Source organism: Nomascus leucogenys, chromosome 14 (genome assembly GCF_006542625.1).
Source record: "Nomascus leucogenys isolate Asia chromosome 14, Asia_NLE_v1, whole genome shotgun sequence".
Lineage (NCBI taxonomy): Eukaryota > Metazoa > Chordata > Mammalia > Primates > Hylobatidae > Nomascus > Nomascus leucogenys.
In genome coordinates, this window is record NC_044394.1 from 86,307,266 (window position 1) to 86,319,551 (window position 12,286).

A 12,286-nucleotide genomic window follows, 5' to 3' on the forward strand; every position below is an offset into this window, starting at 1 on the left:
ACTCATAGGCAGTCAGAATGGCAAGCCAGCCCCCAGCCCCCACACCTACTCATAAGCAGTCAGAATGGCAAGCCAGCCCCCAGCCCCCACACCCACTCATAGGCAGTCAGAATGGCAAGCCAGCCCCCAGCCCCCACACCTACTCATAAGCAGTCAGAATGGCAAGCCAGCCCCCGGCCCCCACACCCGTTCATAGGCAGTTGGAATGCAGATCTTGGTGGCAGGTGGCTCTGCACAGTCCAGAGTGATAAAACAATCACAGATGACTAAATGCCAGGGACTGTGTGAAGTCAGTTACTGCCTGCAGTCTGGGTCACTCTGCCCTTCATCAGACACTGTGGCGGCACCATCACAGTGAGGAGAACGGAGCACAGTTCCTTCCGTGCCTCTTGCCAGCACTGCTCAAGGTGTGCATGGCTGAGTCCTGGACAAGCATTTTGTATTTTTGTAGCTCTCACTCCTTAGGCCCAATTTCAGGTTAAGTCGTTAACTCATTTAGAATGAATATTAAGGATACTGCCTCTAACATATCAATAGCTGTGCTGAGCTGTCTAGGAAGAGAAATTAGTCCAGAGAGGTCCTAAGTATCAGAGCAGATTTTGGAAAGAAAAAAGGCAACACTTCAGTGAGAAAAGCAGTACAAGATCCGGGCTCGGGGACTCTCTTCCCTCTTTCCGAAACATAACTGGTTTTGTATGCGCTCTGAGTCCTAGTTTTTATGTCTTGGCTGAGAACCACAGAGAGGACTAGATATTCATACACATGAGAGCACACTGAGACTGCATGTTTATTTGGCATAATGCTAGAAAAGAGTCCCCAAAGAACTGCCAGAACCAGGCCTGTGACCAAGTTTACAGTCATCTAGTTTCTCTTATAATTCCAAAATATCAGATCAGAAGAATTTTTGGCGATTAATCCACTCTCCATTTTACGCGTGAGAAAACCAAGGTCCTGACGGTGTCCCTGGTCCATGTCCAGTGCTTTTCACAATGAGGCTTTTGGCTCTTACCCTCTGAAGTGGGGCAGTGACTCATTGTGAGGGTGTGGGTCAGATCTTGTTAGTTTGATCTTAAGGCACTCACAAAATGCCCTGATTTTTCTTGTCTTTGTGAGAAGACAAAAAACAGTCTGGTAGTTTTTCACATCATCTTGGGAACCCAGAAATATATGTAAAATACTCAGAATTTAAGGGAATGGAAGAAAGAAGAAAATGAGATTCTCTTTTGTGAGTACAGAATTAGAAAAAAAAAAAAGGGGGTGGGCAGTGCCAGAGGTGAGCGGGCACAGATCATTACTGGGTGTGTGGCTGAGCTACGTGTCTCCTGGAACGTAAACAATGTTGCTTTATTTCCAATTTCATCTAATCTTCATTGTAATCTCCCAATGAACGGTACTCATAATATGATGAGAAAGTTTCAGAACATGTATATACATGGTTCAGAAACAGTTTGGCTTTCAAAAAGCTGTCAGCTCATGTAGCACGCCCTGGTCTTGAATTTGGTGCTATGCTGACAGCTCTCCTTCTGAATGCAAAGGCACCAGTCCGTGATGAAGTCCACGCCGCAGACGAGGCGAGAGGAGTCTTCTCACCAAAGTCATCCAAAGATAGCTGAGGAAATAATTCTATCTCATTTGTCGATTCCGTTTCAGCACGGCAGCTGTTTTCCACACTGAGACACAACTGGCAAGCAGTATCTCTTCTGGGAACTGAGATGCCATTTCAGGAAGAATTTCACTTTCTTTAGTTTCCATGTAACTTACTAGAGTGTCTCTCAGGCTGAAAAACCAAAGAATAAGAGAGCATTTAAAACAGTCTCCTCAGCACCGTGGCTCATGTGTGTAAGCCCAGCACTGTGGGAGGCTGAGGTGGGTGGATTAGTGGAGCTCAGGAGTTCAAGACCAGCCTAGGCAACATGGCGAAACCCTGTCTCTAGCAAAAATAAAAAATTTGCTGGGCACATGGTGGTGTATGCCTATAGTCCCAAGCTACTCAGGAGGCTGAGGTGGGAGGACCACTTAAGCCCAGGAGGTGGAGGCTACAGCAAGCTGAGATTGCACGACTGCGCTCCAGCCTGGGCCACAGTGAGATCCTGTCTCAAAAAAAAAAAAGTCTCCCATATAACATAAGGGGACCAATCAGTCCCCTCATGTCACTTTTTCCTGTTGTCATCAGCAGAACCAAAATGCTCGTTAAGACTTAAAATCCTAGGCCGGGCGCAGTGGCTCACACCTATAATCCTGGCACTTTGGGAGGCAGAGGCGGGTGGATCACTTGAAGTCAGGAGTTCGAGACCAACCTAGCCAACATGGAGAAACCCCATCTCTACTAAAAATAAAAAAAATTAGCCAGGTGTGGCGGTGGGCGCCTGTAATCCCAGCTACTCGGGAGGCTGAGGCAGGAATATCACTTGAACCCAGGAGGTGGAGCTTGCAGTGAGCCGAGATTGCACCACTGCACTCCAGCCTGGGCAACAGAGTGAGACTCTGTCTCAAAAAAAAAAAAACCCAGAAATCCTGAGGAGCAGTTTCAGGTCAATGACCTGAGCTCCTGAACTGGGACTAGCATCCTGGGTTCAAGGCTCTGGTGCCTGACTGCTGCTTCCCACATGCAGTACACAAACACGACAGAAGTCCACAGAGCAAGCCCTGTGCTGGCCCCTTCACATGACTTCAGGCCCTCTAGCAAGGTGAAGTTTATTTACAGGGTTGCAAAAACAAGCCCTCCCCATTCAAAAAACCTTGTATTCTATTACATGTTTCACATTAACAAAGACTGGAAATTCTCTAGGAAAGGGATCTTTTTTATCTACATGAAAAGCACAGGCTAGTAAAGACTTGTTGAATAAGTTGAAAGAACATAAATATATATAGTATATGCCACATAGCATAATGGAGGAAGATAGCAAATAGGAAACATATTGGTGAGGAAGACTGGACTTTGATGATCTAGTCAGGAAAACATCAAGTTAAATACTTACTTTACACCGAAACATAAACTGGTGAATAAAACAAGTATGTGAAAGCACAAAGAGAGGACAGGCCGGGCGCGGTGGCTCACGCATGTAATCCTAGCACTTTGGGAGGCCGAGGCGGGCAGATCACTTGAGGTCAGGAGATCGAGACCAGCCTGGTCAACATGGTGAAACCTGTCTCTACTAAAAATACAAAAAAATTAGCCAGGCAGGTGCATGCCTGTAGTCCCAGCTACTCGGGAGGCTGAGGCAGGAGAATCGCTTGAACCCAGGAGGCAGAGGTTGCAGTGAGCTGAGATCACACCATTGCACTCTAGCCTGGATGACACAGCAAGAATCCATCTCAAAAAAAGAAAAAAAAAAAAAAAAAGGCTAGTTTATAATCCTGAGATAAGGAAGATCCTAGTAAGTGTTTTTGTATAGAAACCCTTTTAGGAAAATTCTGTCAACTTTGACTTCATAAAATTAAAGGCTGAAATAGAGCACTGTGGCACACGGCATAGAAGATGAACCCCTGTTCTATGCAAAGAGCTGTCACAACCATTACGGAGACAAAGCGCAAGAGAAAAAGATATTAGGTAATTTAGGCTGGGTGTGGTGGCCAAAGCTTGTGGATCACTTGAGGTCAGGAGTTCGAGACCAGCCTAGCCAACGTGGAGAAACCCCGTCTCTATACTAAAATACAAAAAATTAGCTGGGCATGGTGGTTGGCACTTGTAATCCCAGCTACTAGGGAGGCTGAGGCAGGAGAATCGATTGAACCCAGAAGGCAGCGGTTGCAGTAAGCCAAGATTGTGCCACTGCACTCCAGCCTGGGTGAGAGTGAGACACTGTCTCAAAAAATAAAAAATAAAGGCAATTCAGAGGATGATATACAAATGGATAAATATAAAAAACACGTTCAGCCTCACGGTAAATGGAGAAATACAAGTGAAAATGAGATACCATTTTGGCCATTAGATTGGCAACTATGTAAAAGATGGATAATATCCAATGTTGAATATTCTATATTCTCATACACTCTATACATTGGTATAGGTTTTTCTATTCTTTTTTTTTTTTTTTTGAGACGAAGTCTCCCTCTGTTGCTCAGGCTGGAGTGCAGTGGTGTGATCTCAGCTCACTGCAATCTCCACCTCCCAGGTTAAAGCAATTTTCCTGCCTCAGCCTCCTGAGTAGGTGGGACTACAGGGGTGTACCACCACGCCTGGTTAATTTTTGTATTTTTAGTAGAAACACAGTTTCACCAGTTGGCCAGGCTGGTCTTGAACTCCTGACCTCAGGTGATCCACCCACCTCGGCCTCCCAAAGTGCTGGGATTACAGGGTAAGCCTCCACACCCGGCCTAGGGTAGCTTTTTCTATCAAATTTAAAGTGTACCTCTCTTTGACACAGTCTACTTGTTAAAAGTAGAATATATGACTTTCAGGCTGGGTGTAGTGGCTTGCGCCTTTTCATTCTAGCACTTCGAGAGGCCAAGGAGGGCAGATCACTTGAGGCCGGGAGTTCGAGACCAGCCTGGCCAACGCAGTGAAACGGTCTCTACTAAAAATACAAAAATTAGCCAGGCGTGGTGGTACACGCCTATAGTCCCAGCTACTTGGGAGGCTGAGGCATGAGACTTGCTTGAACCCGGGAGGCGGAGGTTGCAGTGAGCCAAAGTTGCAGTGAGTTGAGATTACTCCACTGCACTCCAGCCTGGGTAACAGAGCAAGACTCTTGTCTGAAAAAAACTTGTGTAATTGCTTAAGGAAAACCCAGTAGAGATTAAAACCAAAAAGCCAGTCCTCAGGTCCCCTGGTAATGGCAAAAAGCAGGAAATGGGATCTTGTGGTAAGAAAAGAACCATTTTTGTGTCTATAGAAGATCACAAGAGAGATAGCACAACATTGTGTCTGCCCCGCCCTGTAGGTGTGCAGATCCATACCTCCACTCAGGGTTGAAGCTCCCCTCGGTTTGGGGGTTCTTTAGTTTCAAGATTATCATTTCGTGCAGCTCTAGCAGGAAGGTGTCTAGGCCAATCTGATTTAGGAATGTGCTGAGGAGCTTGGCATTTTCTGGGCTCAGATCCACTTTGTACCTTGAACTGATTTCCCCAAATGGCTCCTAAAACGACGGAAGAGCAAATGAAGCATTAAAGCTTGCAGGGAAAAGGGAGTGCAGTCCCTCTGTCCAGTGGAGAGGAAGAGACCAGACTTACTTTCTGCAGCCGCAGCAGCTGTTCAGACTTATGAGCAGACAGGAACTGCCAGAGGGCAATGGTGTGTTTTAACTGGCATCTGTTTAAGGCCTGCAGAAGGAATAGAATTCCTGAGTGGGGGCTGAGGTCTCACACCCGCACTCGTGTCGTGCACCAGGGAGCCTGAGTGCCCTCCACACAGGCATTCTTCTCTTCGTTCTGCCCTGTACTCATGTGATCTCCCTCCTTGTGAAGGCCATCTCTGTCCTATCTACCAGTTCCCTCCTGCGGCACCTCACAGTCTGCTCACATCACGCGGTTTGCAGGGGCCTCATGTACTCAGTCACATTTGGGCTCTATCTAGACTGCTGGCATTTCTAGCGCGTGTCTGTCTCTACTGTCCCTGGTGTGTCCTGTTTATGCTGGACTGACTGGGTGTGCAGTTGTTCTTGTCTCCCCATCCTTTTCAGGAGCGCCTAGAGTGGCACTCCCTGAATGCTCCTATCCCTCGCAGGAAGCAGGAGACCAGGGTGAGGGGCTGTGCTGATTTCCTTTTCGGTGTGAGACCCACCTTTAACACGTGAGTCGTCTGATCACCCATTTTCAGGCTGTCTTGAGTATACACATTCAGGTGCATGTTTGGATCCCCACCAGCTGTGCTCAGAAACCCCAGAGTGACTTCTACGACAGACAGCGCTTCACAGGCATCGCTGTAGGACTGCAGCTGTCCACTGATGGCACTAATGACCGAGCTGGGGAGAGGGTCCTGGGAAATGAAAAGCAGGAGAGGGATGTCTATGGGCTGGGTTTCTGGTGTCTCACCACCTGGTAAGAGAGCTGAGCCCCTTCACTGCCCAAGCCACATGTGGGGTCAACTCTCTAACAGTTGACACTTGGGCGCACTGTGTGCAGGCAGTTCCTGGAGGTCATGGAGACACACAGGTCTGCCTATCAATACCCGCATGCAGACAGCAGGAACAAACCGGTTCCGTGGACTTTCCGCTTCAGCAGGCATGGCCATGACATCATTCCTAAGAATCGAACCCACAAGATGTCAATCTGCTTTTACTCTACAAGAAAACTTGCTGATTTGCTGTCTTGCTTGCCCTCTGCAAGGGAGCCCTCTGGGGTCCTCAGGGAGGCCGCAGAAACCGTGGCTCACAGCAAACACCCGGGGCAAGGCTGGAGTAGGCCTAACATGGAGGAAACACACCGAGAAGGCAGAAAGCCCCGTGCACAGGATCAGGTTTATCGGGATCACCTGCGCCATTTTGTTCTTGATGTCCATAAAGAGATGTTCATAGTTCCAGTCGTGTCTGTATACCAGAGTGGGTATTCCCTAAATTGGGAAAGAAAAGTTTTTTAAAATTAAATCCATCATGGACATTTCCAGCAGATGACAAACAGAATCTGCAGCCGGAACACTCCAGCGTAGTGCCACGCTGCCCAGTGTATCCCTTGGCTAAGAGCGCCCCTCTCTGTCATTAACCCACCATCTATGGAAATAGTAACACAACTGGGAATCCAGCGGAGTCCCCACAGCCAATTACATGACAAGATATTGTCACATCATCGTGGCCTGCTTTGCCACAGGAGGCGCTAGGGCAACAGGTGTTTGTGCATATCCCATTCATTTATTCATTCAGCCACTAAAGGCACAGACCATGCACAGGCAGTCACTCTGCCAGAGGACATGGCTGTGAGAATGAATTAAAAACCGCCTTTGGGAGGCAGAGACGGGCGGATCACGAGGTCAAGAGATGGAGACCATCTTGGCTAACACAGTGAAACCCCGTCTCTATTAAAAATACAAAAAAATTAGCCAGGCCTGGTGGCGGGTGCCTGTCGTCCCAGCTACTCGGGAGGCTGAGGCAGGAGAATGGCATGAGTGAACCCGGAAGGTGGAGCTTGCAGCGAGCTGAGATCGCACCACTGCACTCCAGCCTGGGTGACAGAGCGAGACTCTGTCTCAAAAAAAAAAAAAAAAAAAAAATCCGTGGGCTCTCACAGTTTCTGGCCCAGTTGCGGGTGGTACCGTACATAAGTACAGTAGATTTGACTGCAGCTGGAAGGAACAAGTGCGTCCAGTGAAAGAACAGAGATGGGGAAGTGCCTGCTGTGTGGCTCCAGTGCGTAAGGTCACGGGATGCAGTTCAGGGAAATGGGCTAAGTGGCTGGAGGCAGGGCTGGAAGGTTGGGCTGGGCCGAGCTACAGGGCCTCCCATACCAGACAACAGAGTGTCGGCTTTATCCCATATGCCGTGAGAGGCCAGGCAGGGTCATCCGGCACAGGGTGAAGAGAGCCAGATGTGGGTTTAGGCCGTGGACTGAAGAACCTGGAGGTGGGCACCAGTTAGGAGTGGCTAGCAGTCCAACGTACAAGATGCTTCTAACTACAGAGTGGGCTTTGGCAGTCAGGTGAGGACACACAGAAGGCACAGCTAATGGCACCTGCTGGCAGGTTACCCATGGAGGCTGAAGGAAGGGGGGCTGTGGGGGTGGTAGTGCCATTAACTGGTAGAATCAAGACCTCAACAGTCAGCTGGGTGCGGTGGCTCACGCCTGTAATCCCAGCACTTTGGGAGGCCTAGGCGGGTGGATCCCTTGAGCCCAAGAGCTCGAGACCAGCTGGGCAACGTGGTGAAGCCCCATCTCTACCAAAAAATATACAAATTAGCCGGGCACGGTGGTGCACACCTGTGATCTCAACTATTTGGGAAGCTGATGTGGGAGGATTGCTTGAGTCCAGAGGTAGAGGCTTGGCACCACTGCCCTGCAGCCTGGGCGACAGAGTGAGACCCTGTTTCAAAAAAAGACCTCAACAGTTCCTTGGGGGACTGCGGTGCAGATGGCCCTGCAGGAGAGCGTTCAGGAGAGCCCTGCGGCCCAGAGATATCGGTGGCATGGTGGCCTCGGGAGCTGCAGGTGTGAGGGAGGAGACACAGACCAGACTGCAGGGGTGAGGTGCTGCTTCCCTCTCGCGAGAAACACACCAAGGGCTGCTTGTTCACAACAGACACACCGACCAAATGAGCAGCAGTGGCAGGAGTCAGCCCTACCTTGAGGCTCAGCCGGGGCTTGCCCTGGAGGAAGCGGCTGACGATCTGCCGCTGAATCTTCTCCAGATCGAACTCCTGCAGGGTCTCTCTGCCCTGCTCCACCTGGTACTGGCAGTTGGAGAGAATCAGTGGAGTCAGGTCCCGCTCCACTTCGTAACTGATGACATGCAGGTCAGTGACCTCGGCGGCATCCACGGAATAGCTGAGGGGCAGAAAGACAGTGCTCAGCGTCCAGGCCGGGCATGCGGACCAAGGGCTCTACGTTGCAGGGAGCCGGCTCCTATTTCTCACAGTTGGAGCAGAGGAAAACCCTACCCAAGTATGGGGCGGGTCGCTGGTGGGGGCGGCTGAAGGAGTGAGTGTCTGTTAGGGAAGGAGCTGAAGCTTGCTTATGTCTGCCCCACTGGGCATAGGGACTCCGGGCTGAGCAGGCGCCACTTCCTGGTGGCTCGTGCACACACCTGTTGTTTCCCTCGGAGAGTTTTTCCACAGCATAGACAATTTCATTGTGTAGGTGAATCAAGTAGCTGACGAGAGCAGTAGCACAGAGGCCCAGGCCCCGTCGGCGTGGCAAGAGGATCTCAAAATCAGCGTCCAGATCCAAGTCAGTGCTGCAGTAGGCTTTGGGTAGGTTGATCACGCCTTTAAACGACAGGGTTATGCTTAAGCAGAGAGGAGTTCCAACTCCTCACAGAATCTAGGTGTGGGGAGGAGGGATGCAGAAGCCATCAGCTCCACACAGAGCCAGGAGCCAGGTCTCGGTTCTGCCCCATCTCGTATGCTGATAGAGTTTCAAATGCTTTCAGCTTCCTTTTGATGCCATATTTAGGGACTGAAGAGGACTGAGGGTTTATTTTCCTGACACTATTTTACTTATCCAGACACCACCATCAAAAGAGACACAAGTTAAGCATTAACAGTGCTGGCCGGGTGCAGTGGCTCACGCTTGTAATGCTAGCACTTTGGGAGGCCAAGGCAGGTGGATTGCCTGAGCTCAGGAGTTTGAGACCAGCCTGGGCAACATGGTGAAACCCTGTCTCTACGAGGGGCTGAGGCAGGAGAATTGCTTGAATCCGGGAGGCAGAGGTTGCAATGAGCCGAGATGGTGCCACTGCACTCCAGCCTGGCGACAGAGCAAGACTCCATCTCAAAAACAAAAACACAGTGCTGTGTTGAGAGGTATGGGCCGAGTCAGGCTGATGAGAAGAGCTTTCAGACCAGGCTCTCCTGGAATGCTTAGTGGTACAGGGGACAGGACACTAACCGTTCGTCTCAAGCGATCTCCTCAGTTTGTTCCATGTCGACAGAAAGACTGTGATCCTGTTCTGAAGTAGCTGCCTCAACCCATCTGTTGAACAGAATACTTTATAAGAACCGTATGATAGCAACCCCCTGAAAGGGCCAAACCACCCTAGTTACGTGCTCTGCCGAGAGCCCATCTTTGCTGCTTTGTGCAGTCACAAGCATGTCTGAGGTGCTGTTTGAAGCAGTGAGCTGAGTTTGAGGAGCAAGAGAGGGAGGTGCTTTTCAGCTGTGGTGAAAGCTTCTAATATGTTTTTGGGGTTCAAGCACCCTTCACCGCATGGTAAAGGCTTAGGCTATAGAGCACCCATCAGCGCCTCCTCCCCTGCACCCCACCCTGTCCCCCTATGCAGTGATCCTTTCGAACCACCAAACACGGGACAGTCCTGGTCTTGTCAGAGCAGAGCCGCACCTGAGCTGTGCTTGCTGAGGAAGCCTCTGATGGAGTTGTATTCAACTTGCGGGACGTTCTGGAACTGCTTCACTAGACCCCTTTGCAAGGCCAAAATCTCAGGCAGGAACTTTACCAGCCTCAGCTCTGCTTCCTGGAGAAGGGAAGACCACCCGGTAACAATTTTTATTTACCTAAAAAATGTTATTGGGGATACAGACTTTGAGACTGGCTGTGAGACTTGTATTTGTAGCTTAATCTGGTCAGTGTCATTTCCTGTGATGCAGCATTGAGCTTGAAAACGGGAAAAGGGCTACCCACAAGTTCTTCCCACAAGTCTACAGACAGTGCAGTGTGTTCGAAATGGAGGGCGGAGAAGAGGGAGCCCAGCCTCTATGGAGCTGACACATCAGCCGCGTCCACCAAAGGCTGATGAAGGAAATCTGTCCCTTGGGCCCATGTGACTGGCTGGGTACGGAGAGAAGCTGCTGAAAGAAGAGACCCAGAGCTTAGGCAGCGAGGGCTAGCCTTATTCTTGGGTGTCCTTCCAAAGACCTAGGATCTAAGCATCGATGTAATGAAACTGCATCTCAGAGAGAGACCACAGTATTGACAGAAGTCCTTCCTGTCATTGTGAACTCATCCTCCTCAACTGATAAACAGAAGTTCCCAAATCATCTTCATCCTGGCTAGACAGCAAATACTAGTCCATGGAGAGAAATGATTAGACAATCTATTGTAGAAAATGAAAGTGCGAATGGATGAAAGTTAGTGTATTTCTAATTCCAACAGATGTGACCAGTACACTTGACTGCTCCCCAGTACCCCACCACCGCCAGCACACACCCACTCACTCCCATCTTCCATCTATGCCTCGATGCTTAGGCACAGGGAGGAGTTTTGTTTGATCTGCCCATGCTCCAGCACTGTGGACAGAGAGGAACAGAGTGGCTAGGAAAGAGCTGCATCCTTTTCTGTCTGGCTGAGTGATGAGGGGAGGTCCTCTCCTGGCCTCCAGCTTCCCAACAGGTCATTGCTAATCCCAACCTGGGTGTGTAATTCGTCTGTGACTTTACGCTTCTGGCAATCTGACGGTTTGATATGTACAAAGATCTCTAGCCCTGAGTCTTCTGCTACATCCTATTCAAAATCAAAGCACTGAAATAGTCCGTTAAGAATGATTATACTATGTAAAAGCCCAGGGCCTTCAGGTCTACTGGGGAACTCTGCACCGAAAAAGGGAGGGAGCCACAGTAAGCCAGACGTACCTTCTGCAGGAAATGCCAGAGGATGGGCACTCTTTCTTTGCCATTTTTCTGTTCCACAATGTGCTGGAGGTACTCAACTGTAATCCTTTTCCTGCAGCTCCAAATCTTAGAGCAATGGACCACACTTTTCCGGGGCAGGTGGTGCAGGAAGGTCACTGGGTCACCATATATTATTTTGGCCACAGGGTTAGAGCTGATACGCTTATCTTGGCTGATGAGATCATTCACGGTGGGAATGGTTTTATCTAGAAGCTGGATGGAGAAAATGAAAAAAAAATTCTGGAAGTGAGGTATTGCTACAAACAGATTGTAACACCCAGTAACTCCACCAGTGGGCATCTGCATACAAGGGCATTTGTCCCCTGCTCTGAGCATGTAATCAGGTATTCCCTTTGATCTTCTAATTTCAGTGTCGTTTATAGATGTATGTCTCCCCAAACAGAATGAGATTCAGAAACCTATATTACTCTTAGTAGCATTCTGGCTGCTAGATGAGTAATCTATGATTGTCAGTTCATTTTTAGTGCGTATATATGTGATAGTTTATTTCTCTACCTCGTACATTACATTCTGCTGTAAAAAGTAATGGAGAGAAAAATACTGCCTGCACTTGCTGGATTCCCAGGAATTCCTCAGACTGACTTCATGACCAGCTGCAGGAGGGAAGAGCACTTGGGGACGGGAGGAGGATGGAGCGACTCGAGGTGGGGAGCATCGGAATCTGGGGCTTAGCCAAAGGCTCTTGCTGGCACCTCTACGAGGGGCAACAGGCAAGGAGCATTCAGCGGACGCCGGGACCCTTCCTTTCTGGACAGAGGAGCAACACAGCTGTCACCACTTACTGCTTACCTCCAGTTCAGGAGAAATCACAGCTGCGATTTCCTTTTCCCAGTTGTTCCTCATTTCTTTAGTTGATAATCTTGGGTCAAAATTTAAAAACCCTACAAAAAAACTCCAAATGTGTAGGTTACCCAAGGCACAAAGAATACAGCAGTCTGCGTATAATAAACCCTAAATAAGTGTTTAATAGGAATAACACTCGTTTTCAGGTAATAGCTTTCTAAATTAATCTAAGTATTTTGAAATACTTCCTGTTGTTATCACCAACTTAATGA

At 49.1% G+C, this 12,286-nt stretch overlaps 1 protein-coding gene across 1 annotated transcript in view; it reads right to left on the bottom strand.

The window, feature by feature from the left end:
* Nucleotides 1–757: 757 nt before the first annotated feature.
* Nucleotides 758–12,286, bottom strand: part of RNF213 (ring finger protein 213) — a 132,684-nt gene continuing 121,155 nt past the window's right edge. Inside the window, exons 58-68 of the mRNA XM_030828168.1 lie at nucleotides 12,021–12,112; nucleotides 11,172–11,423; nucleotides 9,925–10,057; nucleotides 9,475–9,558; nucleotides 8,672–8,852; nucleotides 8,211–8,412; nucleotides 6,413–6,490; nucleotides 5,723–5,917; nucleotides 5,173–5,262; nucleotides 4,900–5,078; nucleotides 758–1,777 (exon numbers count right to left, since the gene is read on the bottom strand). Of these exons, the coding sequence (XP_030684028.1) occupies nucleotides 1,624–1,777; nucleotides 4,900–5,078; nucleotides 5,173–5,262; nucleotides 5,723–5,917; nucleotides 6,413–6,490; nucleotides 8,211–8,412; nucleotides 8,672–8,852; nucleotides 9,475–9,558; nucleotides 9,925–10,057; nucleotides 11,172–11,423; nucleotides 12,021–12,112 (1,640 nt within the window). The 3' untranslated portion in view covers nucleotides 758–1,623. The remainder of the gene's footprint in view (nucleotides 1,778–4,899; nucleotides 5,079–5,172; nucleotides 5,263–5,722; nucleotides 5,918–6,412; nucleotides 6,491–8,210; nucleotides 8,413–8,671; nucleotides 8,853–9,474; nucleotides 9,559–9,924; nucleotides 10,058–11,171; nucleotides 11,424–12,020; nucleotides 12,113–12,286) is intronic.